General features: G+C 40.9%; 1 protein-coding gene across 1 annotated transcript in view; it reads right to left on the bottom strand.

The window, feature by feature from the left end:
* Nucleotides 1–276: 276 nt before the first annotated feature.
* Nucleotides 277–25,907, bottom strand: part of wdr11 (WD repeat domain 11) — a 65,163-nt gene continuing 39,532 nt past the window's right edge. Inside the window, exons 14-29 of the mRNA XM_037782256.1 lie at nucleotides 23,835–23,943; nucleotides 22,315–22,436; nucleotides 21,173–21,320; nucleotides 17,060–17,166; nucleotides 16,649–16,763; nucleotides 15,252–15,423; nucleotides 14,273–14,381; nucleotides 12,409–12,471; nucleotides 12,017–12,082; nucleotides 10,106–10,298; nucleotides 8,108–8,203; nucleotides 6,447–6,612; nucleotides 5,918–6,015; nucleotides 5,356–5,501; nucleotides 4,692–4,771; nucleotides 277–2,260 (exon numbers count right to left, since the gene is read on the bottom strand). Of these exons, the coding sequence (XP_037638184.1) occupies nucleotides 2,058–2,260; nucleotides 4,692–4,771; nucleotides 5,356–5,501; nucleotides 5,918–6,015; nucleotides 6,447–6,612; nucleotides 8,108–8,203; nucleotides 10,106–10,298; nucleotides 12,017–12,082; nucleotides 12,409–12,471; nucleotides 14,273–14,381; nucleotides 15,252–15,423; nucleotides 16,649–16,763; nucleotides 17,060–17,166; nucleotides 21,173–21,320; nucleotides 22,315–22,436; nucleotides 23,835–23,943 (1,993 nt within the window). The 3' untranslated portion in view covers nucleotides 277–2,057. The remainder of the gene's footprint in view (nucleotides 2,261–4,691; nucleotides 4,772–5,355; nucleotides 5,502–5,917; nucleotides 6,016–6,446; nucleotides 6,613–8,107; nucleotides 8,204–10,105; nucleotides 10,299–12,016; nucleotides 12,083–12,408; nucleotides 12,472–14,272; nucleotides 14,382–15,251; nucleotides 15,424–16,648; nucleotides 16,764–17,059; nucleotides 17,167–21,172; nucleotides 21,321–22,314; nucleotides 22,437–23,834; nucleotides 23,944–25,907) is intronic.

Genomic DNA, 25,907 nt, shown 5'->3' with positions numbered 1-25,907 from the left:
CCAGCTGTTGGCCCTCCTTCTGAGCCCAAAAGAAGTAATTAATGGCGGAAGCGACTCATGCGGGAACTAATTCACTATTAAGACAGTTTGATAAATGAACCAACATTCAAATTCCATCTACCTGGGTTGAAATTAAAGGAGGATAATTGCAAAGAGCACTTGCTGTAACAGGTCTTTTCTCCCAAAGTGCCTGGCATTAAACACAAAAGAGCCACTTTGCCTCCCATCGAGGGGTGAGAGCGCCCTCTTCAGTCAGGAAACAGCACACTGAAAACATAAAGTTAATAATATCGATTTTATTGCCATCCATATATACATATATCTTTTTTTCTCTTGTCATATTTATATTGCTTAAAGCATTAGGATCACTGTACAAACAATGAGCACAGAACAATGAAAACTTAGTTTAAGAAGAGCAGCGAGTGTTAATAACACTAGTGCCTAATCATAAAGAGGCAGTACAGTACATGTTGCTTCCACAATACTGCACGACATGATTGGAGGAAGATACACAGCGTCAGGTAAACTACAGCTGATTATCTGCTGGGTTGTGTGACTCTCTACGAGATACTACAGTATGTTAGTGGATGGGAAATGGATCTAACATGAAGTCCCCCTAAAATAGGCCTGGGTTGCCATAGTGACACTGCCTGGGGTTAACTGTATCACAAGAGAAAACAGCACTGACGTGTTTATGAAACACAATAACACACTAAAAAAGGTCCCATGGATGGAGTTACTGTCTCGTTTCAGGACAACTAAACACATCACAAGGCAATTAAACACACAATCACTAAAGTCTTGGCATTGTCATACAGGGGATTTTGATGATATTTATGATGAAAACGTGAGGCAAAAGCAGAGCAAGGGAGATATGGCAGCAAGTCTAAACCATTTTTCAAACTGTGTCAGGCTTTGTGACTGTGATGAGCAACAGTGGGAGCCGCACAGATTATTGTTTGTGTGTAAAATGATCCATCGGAGGTCTGATTAAAATGAGTTACAACACATTTTGACAGCTCTTCTTGTAATACGCACACCAGAGAACAACCTCATTATACAAACACCGAAGAACAACGGAGAGCAAAGTATCGTCTCAAGTCTTCATAAAAGTAGTAATTTAAAAAATTCCACTGGGATTAATGGAATGGATTAATGAACGACCAGCATCTATTTAACTGAACTCTACACAAGCTAATTAAATGGTATCACTCAGGTCAGATTCCTCTCCCCTCTGTGTTCAGGGAGATAAATAATATACTAATAAGTGTCTAATAAGCACAAGGTGGCCTGGCTAACTCATTTTACTGTTCCAGCTGCAGAGGCTGGTGCTTTGGTCAGTCAATTATACAGCTCCACCTGCTGTGGCTGTAACGGTCAGTCTGTTATCTGTCCATCTGGAGCAAAATTGTGTCTCTTTTGCAAGGAGGGTCAAGAAATCTATTCATTCAAATAATGTGTTTTTGGTTAAATCAAGAGTGCAAAAAACTCATTTTGGAATCCAGTCATGAAGTATGCATGAATGGAGTAGTAGTGGGGGCCGTCTATAAGGGCAGTGCATTTTTAAAATGAAAAAGGGAATTTATTATTTTGGGATTAATTAACTCTGCCACATTTAATCTCAGCAGCAAAAAGGCAAATTAAACGTGTAGAGCTACAACAGTACTTTGAAGTTATTAATACAGGCACACAAAATAAAGCTTAACAAGCAACCATTAAAAAAATATCTAATGAGTTAAATTCAACAAACACACAGACCGATATCAACAGTGTGTTTAACTTCACTTGTTTTGGGGGAATCCGGACAAAAGTGTGTTTCTTTTGGGGCTGTTACATGCATACACATAAGTGCACAAACACACACTGATCATACCGAACATAAAGAAATGTCACACTCGTTATAGTCACAGACACAGTGACGGACTGACAGCTTCACATGGAGGAAACTCCTCATATCTCCTCTCTTCTCATGATGTGGAGGTGATGATCAGGACCCCGCTGGATGCCGACACAATGGTCACATTATCACCTATCGTTATTGACCCGTCTTTCCGAGGTCACTCTGCGCTCTCTTGGCCCAGCTCGACTTCCTCTTCTCCGAGGATGTTGTCTGACACGTTTCCCTCTCCCTGGAACAGCTCCTCCATCAGCTGCTCCCCGGCGCTGCCGGCCCGTGATGCCCACAGAGCGGCGCCCTCCCGCAGGCCCAGTGAGCGCAGCAGCCGGGCATACTCCAAAAACGTAGTCTTGATAAGTTTATGTGCAAACGCAGGTCAAGGAGAACTGATAACATTTCATGGCCATTAACACAGCGAGCCAGTGAAGGCTTTCATCACTCAAAATATTCTGTCATTTAATGTCACACCCTTCAGCTGTCAGTGCAGAGAGACTTGAAGCTACCACACACTAGATGATCACATCCTACAAATTAAAAGGTGCAACACAATTAAACAAGTGGCAACCAGTGTTGATCCAATGAAGCTGATTAGAGCCACAACTTGATTAACATCAAAATGTCCACAGACAAACACCTGAATAACCGAGTGAGGAAACATAATGAATGCGGGTGCTTCCACACGGGATAAAAGGGATCACTGAACAGTTTGGTGAGAATAATAATAATAATAATAATAATTATATATAGGGACGTTTCCAGTCACCATTTCTTAGACACTCTGCGCCTTATTTTCCTGCAAGTGCAATGCCAGCAGTACCGTACATTCAGCTGAAACACAAGCAGTTGTCTTTTTCTCTTTTTTTTTCCTGGCTGCAAATGGACCAGCTTGCATTGAGCTGAGAGGAATACTGTTATACTGTTAGATAAAATACAAACTACAAGAATGTCAATAACATTGAATCAACAGCTCTCTAAAACAGCTACTACATAAACAGGTCTTTATCACTTTTGTGAAGGGAGGATTTATTGCAGGACCGCTGCATTGACTACAATAGTTTCTCTTTTATCCTCATTGCACCGCATTGCGCCTCGTTGCTACTGCCGATGGTCAAGATTAGATGGACACACATGCTTGTGCCTGAAGATTTGCACCTGAGTTTGTGTTTGTGACTAGTTTATGTTGGTTTTACAATACATCTGTCACTCACCTGTATTTTTAAAAGAGAACCAAAGCGGATATTAAGTCATATGCTCACTAACTCTGAAAATGAGATATCTTCACTTCTTGAAAGACAGCTGGTGTGAGGCAGGAGTTGCTCAGTGATATCCCCCTGGCCTCTGATTAGACGGCGTTAAAACATTTTTTAACATAATTTTTATGACATAGATTAGTCCCAACCGGTAGACTCTGTCAGCATTGACCTTGTAAGGTTCAGGGCTGATTTAGTATTCAGTAGATGGCGTGTTGAGAAATTACGATTTTTATAAATTTGGTAATAAATGTAAATATTAACACCAGCATTGATGTTTTTCATCAAAGTACATATCATAGTCATATCATTTAGTTTATAGCTCAAACGACCTCCGCCAATCAGACAAGTTGCAGTTTACTAGAGTTGTTCCGATACAAGTATCGGAAATGCGTTTGATACTGCCCAAAATTCGGTATTGGCGAGTACACCAGTTTATACACCGATCCGATACAATAATTTATTAACTTAGAAAAAAATAAACTTGTTTAACCAGAAATCAATTCCTCTTAGCTGCTCCAAAACAGTAACCTTCACTGTGCTGTCACCCTGTATTTATCATTGCTGCCACTGGCAACTATTGATTTAGAGCAGCGAAGAAGAACTGATTGCAGGTAGTTTGTCACTTGATGATAGCTTACAAAAACACACTAGCACTGCGCTAGTGGAGAGTGTGGATCGGCCGCAAGTTCCGGAAAAATGGTCTTGGAACATCTCTGCAGTTTACATCTATGTCTGTCCAAAATGTCATCACTTAGACATTTGTGTGCAATTGTCATAATTAGCAAATTAATTCTCGAGTTATGGCCAAAAACGTGTTTTGTGAGATCACAGTGACCTTTAACCACCAAAATCTAATCAGTTCATCCCTGAGTCCAAGTGGACGTTTGTGCCAAATTTGAAGAAGTTCCTGAGATATCACATTCACAAGAATGGTACAGAAGGACAGAAGGACGGACGGACGGACGGACGGACGTACAACCTGAAAACACAATGCCTCCGGCCACCGCTGTTGCCGATACAGAGGCATAAAAAAGTAGTATGTGGTAAACTGTGACCAACATATACTGTATCATTTTGTTCTATAGGTCTTTGAACAGGAGTGTGCATGTTCTCCCCGTGTTAGCGTGGGTTTTCTCCTGCTTCCTCCCACAATCCAAAGGCATGCAGGTTAGGTTAATTGTTGACTCTAAATTTCCCGTAGGTGTGAATGTGAGAGTGGATGGTTGTCTGTCTCTATGTGTCAGCCCTGTGATAGTCCGGCGACCGCCTAATGCTCCCCCCCCGACCCTGAATAGGATAAGTGTTTACAGATAATGGATGTACGTCTTTGATCAGTGATACAATATGTGTGATACAATAAGTTTTTTTATGAGTCTGCAGCATAACTGAGTTCTGTGGAGCTTTTAAGGTGGCCTTCATTGTGAAAAAGCTCTCTGCTATCGCGTGTACGTCTGTAGTGGAGATAGACAGTGTTAGCAGGGGAGCTACCTCTGGTTGTAAGTGGCCCTCAGAGTGCAGTAATGGGTTTTCAAAAAGGATATTGGACGAGTCGTTGGCCTCCATCACCCCGTACTGCAGACAGGCTTCGATGAAGAGGGCAGCTCGATCAAAGTGCCTCATACTACCCAGCAGATAGAAGGAGGAAGAGAAAGACACAGGCAGAAGGAGGTGAGAGCTATTGTCAAAAAAACAGCATCATCCCTGCCTCGATGTCTGTGATCCTAAATCATACATCAACCCGGTCGTCCTCTTGCTGCTCTAATTCTCCGAGCTTTTACTGCCTGAGGCATCTCAGAACACGAGCTGTCAAGGAGGAAGACGAGTAGACCAGCAGCGAATCGATGCTGAGGTAAAAGATGCGGGGTCAGACCATAACATACTCTATGTCACATACTCCTGTGTTTATGATGGGGGATGAAAGATGAGGGGGGCAAAGGAGAGGAAGGTCTAGCAGAAAAGTCACAGGGTATGTACATTTTATAAAATTAAATTTTGAAGAGTTAGAGGGGAATCTCAATTTTTGAGAATAAATTGTGAAACAGGATATTTTCATGGATGTCTTACTGTGGAATGCAATTATTACAAGACAGTAAATTATAGGGTTTGTGTTTCTCATTTTAAAATTCAATACTTTTCAAGACCTCAGTTTTAGTCTCGCACATTTTTTAACTTCTGAATACATAAATATATATTCCTGGTTCTTACCCGTTGAGCATCTCTCCTACTTTGTAAAAGCAGCCCAGGGAGAGCAGCACCAGGATGGCTTTGGACTTCTGGTTGACCTGCGGGGAGACCAGGTGCTCTGCCCAGCGCTTCAGCACATCTGAGCTCTCCGCTGGGTTCAGACGCACCTGCAGACACACACACAACATGCAAGGTACTGAAACTCTAATTGCTTCAAACCGGCAATTTAGTTTAGAGCCTCCTTTCTGACAAGCTAGTATGACATGGTTCGTACCAATTGATTCTTTAGGTTTTCTAGTTTCATATGATGCCAGAATCGTCACTTTAGCTTTAAAACTGTGCCCGCTACAACCTAAAAATCACAAGTTGCATTAATGCATTAAATAAATTAATGATGTTAAAACAAATTTGCGTTAATGCGTTACTATCGCATTATCTTTGACAAACCTAATAAAAACTCAATACACAGTATGTACACAGTTAACACCAACCCACCACCCACATGCCCGCACACTCACAAACTATCCAAACATTACACAGTATCTGATGTTTCTTGCTGACGGACGGCGTCATGCTGAGTTACCTTTGCCAGCCAGGCGGCGCGGTTCCACTCCCCGTAGGTCTGCAGGTAGCGGCAAGCATCAGCCGCCTTGTCAATCAAACACAGCAGCTGTACTCCCTCTGACAAACAGCGAAAGGGGGAGAATTTGTTCAAGGATGTGAGATGAAGAAATGTTGGCCTATCACTACACAGGGTGGCAAAGTCTGACTCAGACACCAGTGTGATGATTTTCTTTACACACTGTAAATCTGCTGGCAGTAGCCACACTCATTATGCAAAACGTGAACCGAGTCCACTCCAACATTTGAATCTGTATACAGGTTTTGTTTTTTCAGGTGATTAATAGCCACCACCTTTTTAAAACCTTTAGAAAACATCATATTTAAAGGAGTCCAGTTCATTTAAAGGCCTGAAGAACAAATTAATTATTTAAAGATATGTTAAGGCCCTTTCAAGGCTGCAGACACCCACATAATGAATGCTGCTGGTACTCATTAAAATAAGACCAGAGAAGGTTTCTAACTGTTATCAGACATACAGTTAACAGTACCTGCTAGCTTGCCATTGGCGATCATGTTGGTGGCCACCAGCTTGATGGTGGACTGTGAGGGGCCTGATGAGGTGATGGTGGTCACCAGGCAGGCCTTGAGTGAATCACAGTAGTAGCTGGAGTTGTCTGCGCTCGTCTCCAACAGTAACTGCACAGCTCGGTCCGTCTGAGTGCGACAACAAAGACATGATGTAGTGGGGAGAAACAAGGCAGCGGCAGCTCAGCCAGGTAACCGCTGTGTGAGATGAACGACACGGAGTAACAAGGGGAAATTATGTTCATTATCGTGCTTTTCATCTGGCGTAGACGGAGGCTCGAGCTCACGCTCGGGTCAGCTCGAGCTGGCCTCGGCCTGTCTGCCTATTGGAGGACTGAGCCTCCGACACACAGCCAGCTGATTGCAGCCTGTGATTAGAAGGAGAGTGGTGACATTGAGAGGGGAGAGAGGTGATTCCAATCCCCAGAGGCTGAGACGCCGGGGAGGACAGAGGCAGCACTTATCGTCCATCTATCTGGCTCCACAGCACCGATATGACCTGTTTACCATTATGGCAATAAGCATATATGCTGGGAGGTCTGGAGTGTGTAGGTGTTAATGTGTGTGTGTGTGAGAGAGAGAAGGGCAGTATATAGTCTGAAAGCTGCAATAAAGAAAGAGGGAGAGAGATTGCACAATCTGTGTCACATTTATCTTTTGAATTATCATAATGTGACAGCTAAAAACAAAAGCTTAGAATGAATCCATTCATGGGTGAGGGGTGATTATGTTATAGTATGCTAGCCCAGTGGTTTTCAAAGTGGGGTCCAGGGACCCCAGGGGTCCTTGAGGGGCTCCAGGGGGTCCCGAGCAAAAAGGGGTCTGTTATTTCCTTATAGCAAACCGTTGCTATGTATAATAGACCGTTGCTATGGATGCAGTTCTAATGTCAGACTCTGGTGGACCGTTTTTGTGTCAAATTATTGATTTCTTAAGTAAGTAGCCGCTTTGCGTCAGAGTGCCACATCGCCCTGTCTGGGTTTTTTTTTCACAACAATGACCTGCTATCTGTACATTATCCCTTACATATTTTCATTATAATTCTATCCATAAGTAGCATAATAACAGAATATCACGTCCAATATTTCCTTTTAGTACTTTTTCCACATTTCCAATATTATTTTTATTTTATTTTTTTTACTAAATGTATCTTATTTTTATTATTATTCTATTAGGCTCTGATGTTAATATTACTTCTTATACAATTTATATTTATTACTCTGTTGTGTTTTTTATTCTCATGCTGTTGTAATTTTTGAGCAATCTCTGGCAAAAAAAATGTCCTTTGTTATTAATAACAACTTTCTTATGACTATTTTGGTCATGGGTTTCATAAACTTTCCGTAATAAAACATCTAAAAGCAACAACTTCAGGTGGGGTACTCTGGGACAAAATCTTATCAAATGGGGGTCCGTGGTTAAATTTGCGTTGGTTTAGGGGTCCTGAACGTGAAAAAGAACCGCTGTGATAACAACCACAAAAGACATGTTTGATGAATTCCTCCATCATTTTGTTTATCTGACTCTTCTCTAATTTCACTTCCATCTGATATGAATGCAACATCTATCTGCAGCCTTTTTACAGACATAATTGTGTGAGCAGTATGAGTAGTGCAATACTTACCTGACCCAGCAGGAGGAGCTGGTCAGCACATTTCTTAGTGTGTTCATAACTGGAGCGCTTCACCTCCTGCAGGTGAACCCGATCCAACTGGAACTTCTGTAGAGCAGCGAAGGTGGAGACACAAGTTACTGTTTTTTGTTGTTTTCATAGATCCATGGTCAAGCATAACTGAGTAATGGTCCTTGTACATGTGTGTGTGTGGGAGCGACAGAGACGGATAGATTATTGGACATTAAAAAGAGTAATGATGAGCAAAAAAGACATAGAGGACAATTATAGAAACACAGAGTGCAGTGATAGAGAATGTAATAATAAAAGTCTTTAAAATATTCAGGAGTTTTCACAGTGTGTCTGGCGCCAGAGTTTCCCTTACTCATTATTGGTGCCTTTTCCCTCATTATTTCATTACACGCTCCCTGATGGGAGATCACATTTCTTTTTTCCAGTGAGGGAGGCATGAAACATGAAAACAGCAATAGATATTTCAAAGTATGAGTTTTTATATGAGGACTAGAGGGGGAGAATGACACAATAAGGGGAGAGATAACAGCATAGTAGAAAATTAGTTACATAGGCTGTATGTGTGTGTGTGTGTGCGTGTGTGTGTGTGTGTGTGTGTGTGCATCTATATCTGACACAGCTTTACTTTTTTTTGCACTTTATTATGATGAATTCTTCTGTGAGTCACTCACAGCCGTGGGCATAAATCCTTGCCGAGATACCAAAATGAGTTTAGTAACTGTATGCTCTGTATCGGAGTCTTGGATATTAGTAATTGCAGTCAGACTGCTACCACTGATGCTGTTTCATGACAACAGGAACCAAATGTAGCTGCAGACTGTCTGGGTAGCGCTTTGAAAGTCTGAACTTTGTGATCTTGGGTGGTTGTGATTTCACAGAAACAGAATAATACATAAAAATAACAACCCGAAAAAGCACTCAAAGAAAAAAAAATATTTGAGATGTTTCAATAGGACAATTATAAATCTGAAAGTCCATTTCCATTCTGCTATTTCAAGCTTCAATGCTAGCTAAAAGCTACTTGACATTTTTTCTTAACCGGCTAATCGTCTTTCATCAGAGAAGGAACACATTCTTTCCTCTCCTCTGCTTCTTTGGGTATATCGATGTAGCCCTGTGGGGATAAAAAGGCCAGACGTACCAAAGAATGCCTCTCTTCACTTGCACAGAGTGCCAACTTTTTAATTACCATCTACAGTTTTGTTTTCAAACTATTCCTCTAAAGTAAAGTCTGCCGAAGTATTTTCTGGAGCTTGGACAATGTGTGGGTACATCACAAGATAACTACCGAACGAAAAAACCTTTGCATTCACTATGGCGACATAAAGGGGGATGTGTTGTGTGGCTGCCATGTTGACCGGCAGAGTGATGCGGGTAGATACAGCAGAGGAGGAGGAGGACCAATCAATGGGGCATCTTCTGAAGAAATTTTTCTAACACTCTTCAGAACAAACTGGGTCGATAATTAAAGTTAGAAAAAAAACCCGGGAGATTCAAGGTATTGTTTATAAGAGCCATCAGCAAGACGCATTGATCCGAGCAACGACACGGCACAAACAAGAGAGGGTATTTTTTAATTGAGCGTGTCCCGGCACGGGCTAGAATCATTGGAGGAAATGCTGGGGGAATTAAATGTTAGTGAGGACGAAGTGGAGATAGATATTTGACCTCAAAGGCTTAAAGATGTGAGATGCTTCCCTTAAAGACCGGGGCTTAGTGAGACAACAGAGGAGATACACAATGTCACTGATAATGGGATGTACTGTGTGACCGGGGCGATGTTGTTGACACTGGATGACGAGACGCAGCCTGGTGGGGGTTTTGTTTGTGCGTGGTCTGACTTGAGGATGGTCTCTGGATGACTCCTACGGGGATTGTGAAATGTTGACTGCTGGGATCATGTGTTTGTCTCTATTGTCTCGGTTTACCAAAGGCAACAAAAAAACAAGCGGAAACTTCTTCTCTTGTTTCACTGACCTGGAAGTAAGAGCTCTCACACAGGTAGTCGTGGCAGATGTCCAGGTGGTTATGAGGTGACGACGGCTGGGCTCCTTCACTTTGAGCCTGACCCTCTGCGGTGGACACACTTAGCTGACGAGCCTTGGCGAACGACTGGAGGTAGTGGGACGCCACTGTCCAGAAGTGAAGATCCGACTCGTCCCCGAACAGCCTGCGGTTTACCACAACAACGCATCAGCTTGGCGCAGAGAGGATAACGCTCTCTCTGGAGAGGTTAGTCAAGTTCTGCAGTCCGAACCAACATGGTGGTTCTTCTAGTAGTGTGCCTACTGATGACCATAGATCCTGTACCTCACAACCCACGCCTCGCTCTTTCAGCTCCCCTCCACCACCTCTCCACATCCTTCTATCTTTTCTTCCCTTGTTTACTTCCCTCGGCCTGCTTTTAACATATCTGCACAGGCACACAGCTGTTGCTAGGTTACCTTACCACATTAACAATGGCAAGAAAAGTTGGATGGCCGAATGTGGAGACATAATGATGAGCTCGGTCATAGTACTCGTTGTACAAAAAGGGTCCTTGGAAGAGTTTCCAGGTAAATCATAGCTTTAATAACAGGATGCAAATGGAGAGGGGGAGGAGGGGTGTGTGTATTACATTTCCACTCTCAGACTGGCTGTTCTAGATTTGTCAGATGCTCGAGGGAAATGAGAACTGGAGCAGAGATGAGATCAGAGTTGCTGACACCAGCTCTCATGTCATGCTTTTTTTTGTGGAGATACAGAGTCACAGCTCTACAGTTACAGCAAATAATGAATCCTGTTATTTAGGCAGATAATTTGACTGTTTTAAAAGCGAAATCATTCAACTTGCTTCATAATATTACATCATCTTGTTTATCTTTCCCAATTACATTACATATTCTGAATTAAGTGAAATGTAATAATAAATAAATAAGTTACATTCCTATATTGATATTAAAACAAAAGTATACCATTACGTACAGATTTCTGTAGAGAAATCACTCCTGATCCATCTAATTATGTCTTTTCTAATTACATCCTGATCAATCAGTAGTAGCCCGTAGGGGTGTAAAGATCCATCGATCTAGATCGATATATTGATTCAATGATCAGAGATTGAATGAATCGATGCAAAGTGAAATCATTAATACGTATAATCATCTTTAAGATAAGCCCTTATTGTGAAATTTTTAACAGATAAAAAACATTTGCACTAAAACATGAGAAATGTGGCACTTTATAGTGAACAACAGGAGGTCTATATTTATTATTTGACTAAAAAGGATAGATAGTTTTTTCATTTAAATGTCTGGAGGAGCCAAGTAATAAAATTATCAAATCATACTTTAGTTGTTTTTTGTGAGTTTATATAAATGTGTTAAATGGGCATATGATATCCTCTCATATCGATCGCAGGCCCCTGAATTGAATCAAATCAAAAATCGTATCGTGGCAGACATCAGCAAATATCGTATCATTGTCCAAAGAATCAACATAACATTGTATCGTGATGAAACTTGTGATTTACACCCCAATAGCTTGAGTGCAAACCCAGTTGGGCTTCAGATCAGTATAACTCACTCTACTGCAAATAGCAAGACATTAGCAGAAGCACACATATGGAGTTAAACTAGTTTAACATATGTTTACAGTCATATTATGATGACAGAGGGAAATGGTGTGCCTGGAAGAGTGTCATCCCACTTCCAGGATAGCAGCTGTTTATTTGAAATGTTTTATTTTACTGCTTATAGAAACTTTTGTTAGAGCTCAGTCACTCAGAACTGCATGAGTCTTTGCCATAGGTGTCTGAATGTTAACAAAATAATCATGCTGCGGCACCAGTAAACCCTCCTGGGCACAGGACAACAAACAGTGGTGACTCTGTGCTGAGATTTAACTCACCGTGAGACTAAGAGGCAGCGCTGCAGCAGGCTGAGCTCCGGGTCCTGTAGCACACTCTTCATATCACTGGGGAGCCAATCAGAGACAGACAATCAGAACACAGCGAGAGCCAATTACACTTCTCAAACACATTTGGCCCGGTGTGGCTGTAACAGGAGGCTCCTCTTATCTGTCAACCCGCAGACTACACGCTCTTTGGGCCTGCTTTCTAAAACACAAAGGACCCTGGGATTCTGAGTGCAAGCCCAAAACACATAAACAAAAACTGAGACTTGGCAAACACACATACACCAACATCTGATTGTTGCCGTTTACTTCATGACACGAATATAAATATTCTGTTTTGAGCTACAGTGTGCAACCATTACCGTTAGAAAAGTGCAATAACTCACTTAGACAAGGAGTTGAGCTGCTCCTGGATCAGGCCTTTTATCTCGTCTTTCTCATTGTAGTCTCTGAAACAGACAGAAGGATCAAACTCGGTCAAACGGCTCCCGTCACGTCTCCCTAAAATAAAACCTGACCTGATATTAAAAGGGAAGCCGAGAAGCCGCTTGTTAAGAGGAGTCGATCTGTGGTGTCGGGCAGTAACACATAATTCTATTTTAACATTTAAGGTGAGGTCAGGTAGCATCCCCGCGAGGCAAGCGCTGCTAATATAACTGCCTGACTTATGATAAGGCAGCTGTGTGTTTAATGGAAGAAAGCACTGAGGACTCACTTAAATGGGGCATAATTACATCAGGGTATAGTTAAACACCGATTTAGCCATTTGAAACAAAATCAACTAGAATTACCACCTCGTGGTTGTATGCCCCCGCTAACAAGTCAAGTTGTAGTTTACATCCATGTCTGTCCAGATTGTCATCACTTCATTTTATCCTATTAGACATTTGTGTGAAATTGTCATAATTAGCATATGAACTCTGGAGTTATGGGCAAAAACGTGTTTTGTGAGGCCACAGTGACCTTGACCACCAAAATCTAATCAGTTCATCCTTGAGTCCAGCTGGATGTTTGTGCCACATTTGAAGAAATTCCCTCCAGGCGTTCCTGAGATATCACGTTAAATGGTACAGACCCGAAAACATAATACCTCCGGCCACGGCTGTCGCTGGTGCTGAGGCATAAAACTAAAACAGCTCTCCAAGGGCGGCCTCTATTTTCTCCCATGTTGACTTGTTTACAAAGAAGAGTTGCTTACAAATTGGTTATTTTTTTTAATGAAGGTAATAAACTGAATGCGTGGGTGGTTGGCAGAGATGGTATGGTGGTATAGAACAATACATCAAGGCAAGTCTTATTATCTTATCGATTCTGATTCAGTCTTTCAAATCTCATTACTTTCTATTTCATATATTACTAAACACAATTATCTTAAATTGGATCTTTAGATCATCCCTGCTCACAACTAGTTGTAGTTCGTAACTTCAAACTGAAACAAAATCAGCCTCAAATCCAAAGAGAGACTGTATTAAATCGGGATGTAGGGCTGGACGATATGGAGATAATCAAATATCACGATATATTTGATCTAATACCTCACTATCGATATGGCGACGATGTTGTAGGCTTGATTATCGGTGCTTTCACAAAATATTTACACAATGAGATTTTTGATAAATAATCATCAGTAATGTGCGTATAATGACTAAGTGGGTAAATACAAATAATACAACAGCTAGAACAGTCTGGAAAGTTCAGAAAATGACATCACTCTACTGTAATGCAGCCTTTAAAACCAAGAAAAGACAACACTTATGCCATATGATATTCAAAATCTAAGACGATATTTAGTCTCATATCACGATATTGATGTAATATGGATTTGTTAAGGTTTGACCAAGATCCCAATTCAAGTGATTCATGTTTCTGGTGAAACTGAGACTAATCAGCTTGAAAATGAGTCTACATTAAAACCAATTGGGCCAAACATCTTTAAATAAAATATATTTGGCAGCTAAAAACCTCTTCATACTCATTTCTTGAGATTTCAATGAATAAAACACATTGGTCAGCCCTGACATTAATTTTGAAGACTGGCTTTGGGCATCTCGAGCAGTGAAAAGGTTTGCTCACACATTGCTGTTGATAAAAAATCTTTGCTGTTGTATATTCTCCAAGTATTCACTTTTTCTGGGAGCTCACAGGTTCATCCCACAGACCTGAAGACATGCAGGTCAGGTGAAGTTGAAGAGAGGAGATGATTTTTAGAGTGGACACATGAACGGTGATTTACTCAGAGTTGAGACTTACACTTGAGTGATGTCCATGGTGAAGGTTCCTGACCAGGGCTGCAGCAGGAGGAAAGCCTTGAGAGTGAGGGCAGCTCGGGGCAGCAGCAGGTAAGGACACCACACTGGGTCTGAACATAATCCCCACAGATCAGAGAGAACACAATATCAGGCCATGGCTGTTCATGCCATCATGAGTAGTATTTAGGGCTGTCAAAGTTAGTGTGATAATAACGCGTTAACGCAAATTTGTTTTAATGCCATGTCATACTAACTTATCGAGAAGGAAGTTAAATAACGCTCCAAACTTGAGCTAAATTTTGGTGAGGAAAAACTGGCGTGGCCATTTTCAAAGGGGTCCCTTAACCTCTGACCTCAAGATATGTGAATGAAAATGGGTTCTATGGGTACCCAGGAGTCTCCCCTTTACAGACATGTCCACTTTATGAGAATCACATGCAGTTTGGGGCAAGTCATAGTCAAGTCAGCACACTGACACACTGACAGCTGTTGTTGCCTGTTGGGCTTGAGTTTGCCATGTTATGATTTGAGCATATTTTTTATGCTAAATGCAGTACCTGTGAGGGTTTCTGGACAATATTTATCATTGTTTTGTGTTGTTAATTGATTTCCGGTAATAAATATATACAAAGATTTGCATTAAGAGTATTTTTGCTCACTCCCATGTTGATAAGAGTATTAAATACTTGACAAATCTTCCTTTAAGGTACATTTTGAACAGATAAAAAATGTGCGATTAATGTGCGATTAAACGTTATTAACTATGGACAATCATGCCATTAATCAAGATTACATTTATTAATCGACTGACAGCCCTAGTAGTAATACATCATGTGTCATTATGTACTGCAATGGGTAATTGGATAGATATTTAAAAAAGCACATTATTTCTTAAGCATCAAGCCTTTATCCAATCCTCTCCTCAAAATCCTATATGCAACTTTCTTTCATTCCTTCACGTTCTTTGCTCTCTGGCTCACCGGTCAGGTCTTGTTCATCCATGCGGTAGCTGGCGGACTTCATGGCCATCTCCAGTACTCGGATACAGCCGTCGTCAGAGGCCAGAACAACCTTGTCTGACGTGCACCAGTCGATGTCTAGGATGCGGTAGTTCACGTTGCGCCCGATCCGCATGCTGCTCACCATTTGGACCTGCAAGACAGGAGGGCGAAGGTACTTCATCTCAAACTGCCACCTTAAAGCTTCTTTTAAAGCATCTGCTTTATGGAAATGGTGGGAAATTAACCACTTCTCTACAAAACTCAAAAGGAGAAAGACACAATATGTGATGATCGAAAGCAGAGGATGGATGCAACTGTAAACTAATTGATGCTGAGTACAGCACGACACAGAATGGAAGACTCAGTGGACAAACAGGCTTTTCAGAAGGTGTTCTACAAAACCTCCCTCTCTCTCTGGCTTTTTATGGGGCTGTATGGGAGTCGGTGTAACCCAGCTGTCAGCAGAGCGCTGAAGCATTTCCGAGATCTCTCCTGCTCTTCCTCTCCTCCCTCATTCTCTCCTGCTCCTCCCTCTCTTTCCAGCCCTCTGCAGCTTGATCCATCTGCCGTCTGGCTTTTACGATTGGGGACTGAAAACTGTGTCTTATCTCAGCTCCCCTCAAGAAAACACATCCCTCCACCCAGACAATAGTGCTCCAGTGGGACCCTCTCCCTCCACCCCATGCTGCTTAAAACACCAGAGCATCTATCTGTGTCCACATCCATCTGCTTTTCAATATTTTCTTTTGCTGGGTGAGCTAACAAATATTGCGGTGTGGATACAGATAAACAAAAGAAGACCAGTCTGTGACGTTAGATCAAATGATGAATTGGAGCGCAAACTAGCCCAAAGGATTCTTAGATGAGGTGAAATGAAGACGGTGCAGAGAGAGGACTTTCAGGATGATGGCGACTTTGGTAAACAAAGTTTAAGAGGATGCATGTCGCTTACAGGAACCAGGATCATCCATCCTGCTGTGGTTGAGCTTATATATGTCAGTGGAAGCTTTTAGGGCTTGTGTATGTGCACAGTGCACTCTAATGATTATTTAAAACAACAGGACAATTACAGCGGATACACTATTACCACAGCGTTAGTTTGAGAGAGGACATTAGTTAAATACACCCCACCACAATATTGTAGTGCTTCAGTGATTACAGCGCTAACACATTAATTCTGCCACAGTAAATCTGTTCAAATGTAAAACCACTGCTATGAACTTGCAGACCGGTGCAGATTTTTTTTATGTGAGTAATGCAGTGTGGTCAGGTGATGCATGCTGGGAGTTTATAATGTGTTAAAACGAACCAATCAATTTTATTATAATGACATGTCGACGGCGGCAACTGCCGAGAGCTGGTGTGTGGAGCCTCACCTCTTTGGTGTCCCAGACCTCGGCTCCATCTGTGTACATGACCAGCAGCTTCTGGTTGCCCTTCCCCGGGGCGAAGCGGATCTTCTTCACCCAGCCACGATGTGTTGGTATTCCCCTGAAAGCATCAGCAGCATCGGTCATTGATTTATTTTTTTTTCCTTCCTTCCCCACGGTCATTTCTTTCTTGTTTGTTTTTAAAAAAGTAAGAAACATCAGCATAGACGATCGATCCATGAACATTCTGGGCATAAAAAATGTATTTAAAACAACAAACACAATTAAACAAATATATAAAAACCCAATAAATCACAAATAAGTGCTTTGGAGAATTGTAGGTAGTGGTGTAGTATACTGTAAGTAGAGTATAGTAAGAGGCCTGAAACTTGCATTAAAAAGTTTTTTAGCCGTTACCTGGATAAACGAGCTTTGAGGTCCCAGAAGTTGAGATTACCGTCAACGTCTCCGAGCACCAGGGTGTCACCTTTCCAGGCAATGCAGGCGATACTACCCATACTGCCCTGCAACACAGGAAGAAGGCATATATTCAGTGAGAGGAGCAAGAGAACAAATAAGAAAGGACAGCCGCACATGCTCAAAGATTCACAATTAATTCATGCATATTACGTAAAACCTAAAAATCTACTTTACAGTTTTGACAGTATGTCTGGATTATAAGCATCTTGCCTGTATTGATTATTTTTCTATTATTTACAGACACAAAATTATAGAGCAAGAATTACCCTACTACTAGCTGTTACTGTGCTTGTACCCTTCAAGTACTGAGATAGCCCCTGTCCATCTTTAAAAATCATCACAAGTCCATGATCATCCTCCACATAATTAGAGGATAGACATAAAAACAATAATGTTATGATGTCAACAAGTCTTCTCTTTAAAGCTAGGGTCGGTAATCTCGAGAAACTAGCAAGAGTATGCTAGATTTTAAAAATTATCCAACCGAAAAACCCAGCCCAGTGAAAGTAGCTAACAGCACTAACTTCAAAAGTCCTCCAAAATCATCATTATGAATGTAAACATATAATGTACATAAACAACAAACTATTGTTAGTGCCTACAGCTGTAAAGCTAGCAGCTTGTGGAAGACTCTGATGACGCGCAAGCGAGCAGGCAGGCCGTTCAATCACTTCATTCGGGCTGTATAAAATGATCGGACGGGCTTATTACATTCTTTTCTAGTTTTTTTGTCAGAGCATTTGATTTATTGATTGCTGTCGGGATGTAATGAGAATTTCAACAAATATATCAAGATGAAGATGATTATCAACCATAGTTTTAATACAGCCGATCAATAGGTAGTTAAAAAGTGCAATCCCAACAGCAGAAAAATTGCCTTTTCCCTCTAATATATAAAAAAAAAAATCCTACTCTCTAGCTGAGTGGTAGGCAGCACAACATCTGAGGTTAAGTGAGGCTGTGCCACAAGACAGAGTGCTGATGTGAAGACATAAAGCGTCAGCTCACCTTCAGCGTGTACCCAGTGAATGATAGGACAAAACTTTTTAGGAGAGTTTCCGTAAGTTCCCTGACAGAGATATGAAGATCTTCCATCATCCTGAAAGGACTGTAAAACCTTTGAGGTATGCAAATCTTTGAACAATGAATCTGTAGCTGTCACAAAGATAAGGCTTTAAAATCCCCAGGTAAACCTCCAGTGTCTGTCAGTGCTGTTGATGTGAATAGACACAGGGAGTGAGCCGGCAAAACACAGGCTGTCTAACAATCCAATCTGCTGCTCAGGAATGGACTTGAGAGAATTGGTTATGCTATGGTGGCTTTCCTTTAGAAACACTAGATGATGAATTTGCCATTTTGAATGGAGAAAAAATGGAGTGTTAGTGATAGGGTATGAAATTTTGCTGATAGATGTGAGCAATCAACAACAAACAACAGAAGGTGCCATCTACTCTGTAGCTTGACTCAGCTCGGCAAGAGTCACAACTAGATAATGAGTCCAAGAAAGTTCCTGGAGACAAAGTTTTCTTCTCAATTTCTCACACAAAAGCCTTCATTTTATGTTACTCTGGGGAAAATAGATGCTTGGGTTATAATACAAACGAACCCAAGTGAAACAAGTATCATCCTCCCCGTCATACTCAATAACCAGCCTGCAGAAAAAGTTAAACATTTTAAATATAATTATTGATCAGGCCTTAACTTTTAATGAGAACTCAGAGAGCATTTTTAAAAGAGCCAATTAGCAATTGTCTTTAATCAGGAAGCTGAGGAGCTTTGGTGTTGAAGCCTGATTGAAAGCATTTTATCATTTAACAAAACAGCATGGTACGGTAACTTGAGTGCAAATAGCAAAAGCAAGCTCTCCAAGATGGTTAGTATTGCAGGGAAGGTGATTGGCAAGCAACATAAACAACTCTGCAATACATTTGACAGTGCTGTACACAGGAAGGCTAAACATACAGCTGCAGATACACCCACTACACTCAGAGTTTGAGCGGCTCCCGTCTGGGCATCGATTTAGGGTCCCAAGGGTCGGCCGCAACATATACAGTATGAGAAGTGTGTTATTCCCTCTGCCATACAGGCACTGAACTCAGAATGACTGAAACAGGGAACACTAGTTACTTTATAAGATGTGCTGTCTTTTACTATTTATATAACCTGCTGCTACCTGCCCATTGCACTATTGTATACTGTATCATTTGTATGTTTTAATGGTGTGTTGTGTTGTGTGTATTGTATGTAACTTTGCTGTATGAGAGGAAGCCAAAAACCAATTTCCAATGAGGTGGACAATAAAGTAAGCTCGTGAGCTCGTGTTTACAACATGGGAAGTTGTGTACACAATATGCTTGGCGTTCAAGTGGTTGAGTCGTGAGAACACCGCTGCTAAGCAACGGCAATATTAACGTCGCTGTTGGCATCTAGAAGCCCCAGAGGCTAACAATTTAGTAAGCTAGGGTAACATAATGCAGAAAATGCAAACGCATAATGAAAGAGGAAAAAGATGAGGCTGTTGGGAATATCAACATTTTCCTCAGATATATTATAAAATTACAAAGAAAAACAATATACGACTAAAATTACAATACATTAACTTATTTATGCGCCGAAAAATGAACTTCCATTGCCTAAGCCATTTCTGACAACGTCAACAAACAGGTCACAAGTCGTGAACTCTGAGCTTTCAGAAACTTTCCACTAACGTGGTCGTGAATACCACAAGAAGGGGGCGTTCATATGGAATCTTCACGTGAACATGATAAACACGACACCATTTGAAGGCACCATAAGTAAGAAAATAAATAAGTAAGTAAGAAAGAAAGAAAGTAAGTGAGGTCGGTTTGTCTATCTACACACCTTTCTTTAATTAACAGTCAAAGGGCTCTTTGTTAGTGGTGACACGTCATCTTGTAAAGTAAAAACATCCTGCTGCTCTGATTTTACCACCACATCTTGTAGTCATCCAGGTGAAAATAGAAACCTGTCTTCAGTAAAAGCTTGTTTCGGCTTACCAGCCGGGCCATTTTGCTGTCACAGCAAATTAATAGCTAAGTCACTGTGAGATGCTTTACAGGTAAATACAGTAACAGTTTCAGACTGAGTCACGCTGTGAACCAGTGGAGAGAACACGTGCAAAACACCACCCGGGACAAACTGATGACACACACAAAATCACACACATTCAGTTGACTGTTTGTTCTCTGCAGCAAAAAGATAACCTGGAGAAAAACATCAAGCTGTAGAGGCTGTAGCACATTAGGTTGAACACTTTTTTGTTGTGGAGCCAACATGTATATCATCCCCCACACAAGCCCCACAAAAGAACCCTGAAGGACACAGGATATAGAGAGGGAGTGATGGCTTTTACTTTATAGAGGAGGAAACTGCAGGCGCTGGCTAACAACCAGAAAACAGTGTTCCTTTTGAGCTCCAAAATGAGATAAAAATGTTGACACAATGCAGATGTTTGATCGCAAATGCAGTGAAGTAATATATGTGTAACATCTTTTCATTCTCTTTGACACTAAGAGAGAATCGTACATGTTGCAAAAAAAGATTTAACCTTTGAATATAAGAGAGACGATGCTGGAGCAGGAAGAAAAGAAGATAGCAAAAAGACCCCAAAAAAGGGACATGTCGTTTTTTTTTATCTAGAATAAATGACTGCACAATGATGGATGTAGTGTGTAAAAATGAAACACAGTATACGTGACAGTGTAGGTTACAACACTGAGGGAAAGTATTGATTAATAGATCTGACAGATAACAGACGGCTACAGAGAGAAGATAGGAAACGGTCAGAGATAGAAGTAGTGATAGGAAACATACTGATGTCCCTCAGAGTGTAAACACGGAAAAGAAAAGACAGATTTAGATCTTTGTGTACAGAGGGGATTAACAAAATATGAGATTGAATGTCGAGTAAGAGATATGAAACAAGTAGGAATGGCTTTGTGCAAGGATCAGTGAGGATGACCTTGAAGTAGTTCAGGAGGATATGAAGTAAAAAGAGACATAAGAAAGACACACAGTCTCTGGACTCACATCAGGGGGAATTCGTGCGCCATCTTTGACCGTGTTGCCCTCTACAGTGATGTGGTAGACCTGCCCGTCTGTGTCAGTGAATACAAAATGCTCCCTGGCTGAGATGGCTTGGCTGGTCTCTGACTTGCTCTCCGCATCCTGCAGGAGACTGGAGTGGAGAAACATGTCAGGCTTTTTGCACTCTTTCTAGTGTGAAATATTCTGGCAGGACTTGGACATCTTGGTATTCTGCAGCTGACAGTGGTAAGGCATTACCACTCTCTTCTAAGTGAGTGATTCGCAACCAGGGGTACATGTACCCCAGGGGGTAAAAAATAGAAATAAAGATTTCATAAAAAGAAAAAATACATCCAACCTGGACCCTGTTTTCCCATGTTTTTGTGTTTAACTGACTAATAGGAACAACAATTTCTGAAACTGGTCCAGTATTGAGGGATAACGCTGTAGACAGCAGGTGCTCACAGGATGTAATATGGTGCTATTGGGGCAAGCTGGCGCCGTGATTTACGTCCACTAAGTGCTTGTTTTTACCATGACAGGCTCTGATTGGTATTACAAGTGTCTGACATTATGGAAATTGTTTCTCTCAAGGAGAAGGAGAACAATAAAAGCTTTTCAATGTCATGGCTGCATATTCAGTTAATTTTGACAATGTGGAAGAGGTCTGTGAATTCGCTGCCCGTATTTATTTGAGAGATTATTTTTGCCAGAGTATACGGATATTCAGATTTCACAACGTGACTTCTCCTTGAGCGGGAGACCGGATCAAGTGAAATAAAAAAAACATTTTATTTCTCTGTAGGGTCCTTTCCATAATGTTGACAGACACTTATAATGGCAATCTGAACATGTCAGTGGCAAAAACAAGCACTTTTAGTGGATGATGATTATGTATCGATATTTTAACTTTGCATTGATGACATTGGATCTTAAATGTATCGTTACAGCCTTGAGGATTAACTGTTAAATTAAAAAAAAAAAACATTCAAATTGTTAGTGTCACGAATTGCTGTCTGCCACAGCGTTTAAAAAAAAAAAATCCAATTTCAATTCCTCACATAGTAACTTTAACTCTGCCTGGAGGCTTTCTATCCTGGCAAAAAGCTTCCAATAACAAAATTGTGAAGCTTCATAACGCTGACCTGATGACTGTGCATTCGACGCTACTCTGCTCGGCGTCTGACACCGTCTGCCGAGCTATGGCCTCCCTCGCTGCCATCTGCTTCTTCTTCAGACTCTTCAGGTTGTGTGACGGGGACCACTCCTGTTTACACACACACACACAGACAGATAGGGTTGCAGTTACAGCAACAAACCCAGACAAAGACCCAGACACAAACACATTTGATCACTGCGCAAAATGCAGACAGATTGAGAACGGAGGAAAGAGAAGTGATCCGTACAGTAGATGCTCACATAAATTAAAGTAAGGCACACGGGAGAGCTGTTTTTCCCGGCCGTCCTGTCTAACTGCTGGACCACTGTGGCTGCAGTCTGGTTGACTCAAGGTTGTAATCAATATGGAAATGAGACAGCAATATGGGGCTGGGGGAGGCCAGCATGTATTATTAAGGTTACTGGTGTTTTTTTATTTGTGCTGTGGAGATTTTACAGCCCCACTGTAAAGTTTATCCAGCATAACTCTTGTTTTATGAGCATTTCTCCGGCCTAATGAAGCCTCGCTTCTTTGCTGAGCTTGGGGAAATTTTTCAGACTAATCTTTCAGATGGCCCACCCCACAGAATAAGAGACTAATAACAAAGGGAAGAGTTAACAATGGGTATTATTACAGCACCGGCACTGTGTTTTGGTAAAGTAAATATTCTAACTGAAGATGTTCATATATGCAGTTCAGTATATTAAATAAGCAACCCTGTTATTTCTGTTATATTTCACTTTCTACAGTATGCACCTCAGAAATAAGGATTGGTCAATGAAGCATTATTTTATTAGTATGTAGTAGGGCTGTCAATCGATTAAAATATTTAATTGCATTTAATCGCATGATTGTCCATGATTAAGCACAAATTAATCACACATTTTTATATCTGTTCAAAATGTACCATAAAGGGAGATTTGTCAAGTATTTAATACTCTTATCAACATGGGAGTGGGAAAATATGCTTGCTTTATGCAAATGTATGTATATTTATTACTGGAAATCACTTAACAACACAAAACAATGATAATATTATGCAGAAACCCTCACAGGTACTGCATTTAACATAAAAAATATTCAAACAAACTCAAACCCAACAGGCAACAACAGCTGTCAGTGTGTCAGTGTGCTGACTTGACTATGACTTGCCCCAAACTGCATGTGATTATCATAAAGTGGGCATGTCTGAAAAGGGGAGACTCGTGGGTACTCATAGAACCCATTTTCATTCGCATATCTAGAGGTCAGAGGTCAAGGGACCCCTTTGAAAATGGCCATGCCAGTTTTTCCTCACCAAAATTTAGCATAACTTCGTAGCGTTATTTAGCCTCCTTCATGACAAGCTAACATGACATGGTTGGTACCAATGGATTCCTTAGATTTTCTAGTTACACATGATACCAGTATCTTCACTCCAGCCTACTCCAACCTCCAAAAGATTGATTGTGTTAACACATTAAAGAAATTAGTAGACAGCCCTAGTTTGTAGATTTTTGTCAGTACCAATGCAGTAACAGTGGGGAAGTTCTTAGCCATCTCCCGGAGAAGCGTCCCCGTCCTGGTGTCCCACAGCTCCAGGGGTTTGTCTCTGAACACCACCACCAGGTACTGTCTGAGGATGGACATCACAAACACACACAATCAATCTCAAAACATACACTTCCGACAACCCCACTATAAGGTTTCTGGTGGTTGTTGTATTCAGAGAGGAGGGGTCTCAAAATGTGGTTGCCGTGTGGCTTGGATGTCTAAACATTGGATGCTGAGTCTGCGTCATGTGTCAGATTACCAGCAATAAGAGTGGCAGCAGGAATTCAAGTTTATCTGGTCATGTTTCAGAATGTTTTTTTGTGTGTTCATGTGACACTATCAAGTTTTAGATTGATGAATGTTGAGCCAACAGTAAATGCAACAAGGGTGAGTTTTCAAAACCACCCCTGCTTTCTGTTCAACTCTTAAACTATACAAGCATTTTCTTGTACATATGAATCCAATATTTAGACTTGTGACCTGAAGTTAGTCAGTCTGAATACCCCACCTAACCCAGGACAAAGATCTGGCCAAAAATGTGGCTCCTCTTCTTAAAAAGCTACCACGCAATTGCTCAAGAGCAAATACCTTAACCTTCGGCTGCTGTAGAGGAGAAACAGAATTCAACAGTGCAGAAACACTGCAGCACCATGTTACCCTCTCCATCTCCCTGTAACTACAACCCCCCCGGCCTGTGCTATTATAAGATTGTGATCTATGGCAGCCTGGTTCAAATAAAAAAGATAATCTAGATAAAAAAAAAAAAAAGATATGATGCAGTGTCCAGTAATAACAGATTTTTTCACCTCCTTTTACCCCATGATATGGTGTGTAGAGTGTGTAGAGAGTGTAGAGTCAGAGAGTAGTACATCATATATTTTATTTTACTGCTTTTAAAGCGAGTCTGTGCAACTTTTGCTGAATAGCAGTCACTGCAGTGACAAGTGACAGTTTATAGAATAATACTAAAAGCTGTTCAGCATTTAGCTACAATGCTAAGCTATTGTAACAGTAGGTAAGTCAGCAAACTGACGCAGTAATGTACGTTACACAGCAATATTTACCTTAACTTTGCCATTAATAGCTAATATTAGTTTATACCAGACCACACAAGAGCAAGTAAGGCTGTTGCAGCAAATCCCCTGAGTGTATTGAATTTAGCAGCAGTGCATTTTATCACTTATAAAATCAACTTTTCACATGTAAGGGTAGTGAATTATCCGCAGTTATTAAACATATATCATATTTTATTGGCCATGACTTTGTATACTGCTGACCTTTGTATTCATTGCCTCCAGAGCAGCCTACTCTTTTCACTTTAGGGGAAACGCTGAGCAACAGATGCAGTAGTTAACTAATGTAGGCAGAATAATCAGAGGTGTCCCTTTCCACTATAATACATTATACACTTAATAATATTCTTAATGTACACCAGGGCTGCTACTAATTATTATTTTCATTATCGATTAATCTGCCAATTATTTTCTTGATTAATTGATTAATCGCTTGGTCTATAAATGTCAGAAAATAGTGAAAAATGTCCATCCCATTTTGTCAAAGTCCATGGTGAAGCCTTTAAACGCCTTGTTTTGTCAGTCCAAAACCCAAAGATATTCAGTTTAATATGATATATAACAGAGAAAAGCGAGTAATATCCATATTTGAGAGGCTGAAAACAGTATTTTCTGACATTTATGCATGAAAAATTACTTTAACGATTATTCAATCATCAAAATAGTTTACATAGAACAGATTAGTCGACTTATCGTTGCAGCTCTAATGTTCACACAAGGCTCGGACTCTCAAAGGTTGCTTGACATTGTTAAAATACGGTGCGCTTGAAAAGAAATCAGAATTTACTGCCGAACACGTCGAGAGGAACTGAGTATACAAAAGACAACGGCCGCCTGATAACCTTGTTTCATTTCTCCGAAAATGTGCGATGGCTGTAAATGCATGCTCTTTTATTTTTCAATTTCTTTTCATATCAAAGTCCCATTAAAAGATGCAGCGATGATGAATGCTTGAATAAAAATTGAAGATCCA

Source organism: Sebastes umbrosus, chromosome 10 (assembly GCF_015220745.1).
Source record: "Sebastes umbrosus isolate fSebUmb1 chromosome 10, fSebUmb1.pri, whole genome shotgun sequence".
Lineage (NCBI taxonomy): Eukaryota > Metazoa > Chordata > Actinopteri > Perciformes > Sebastidae > Sebastes > Sebastes umbrosus.
The sequence above is the reverse complement of the archived record's forward strand: the minus strand, read 5'-3'. Positions and strand labels throughout refer to the sequence as shown.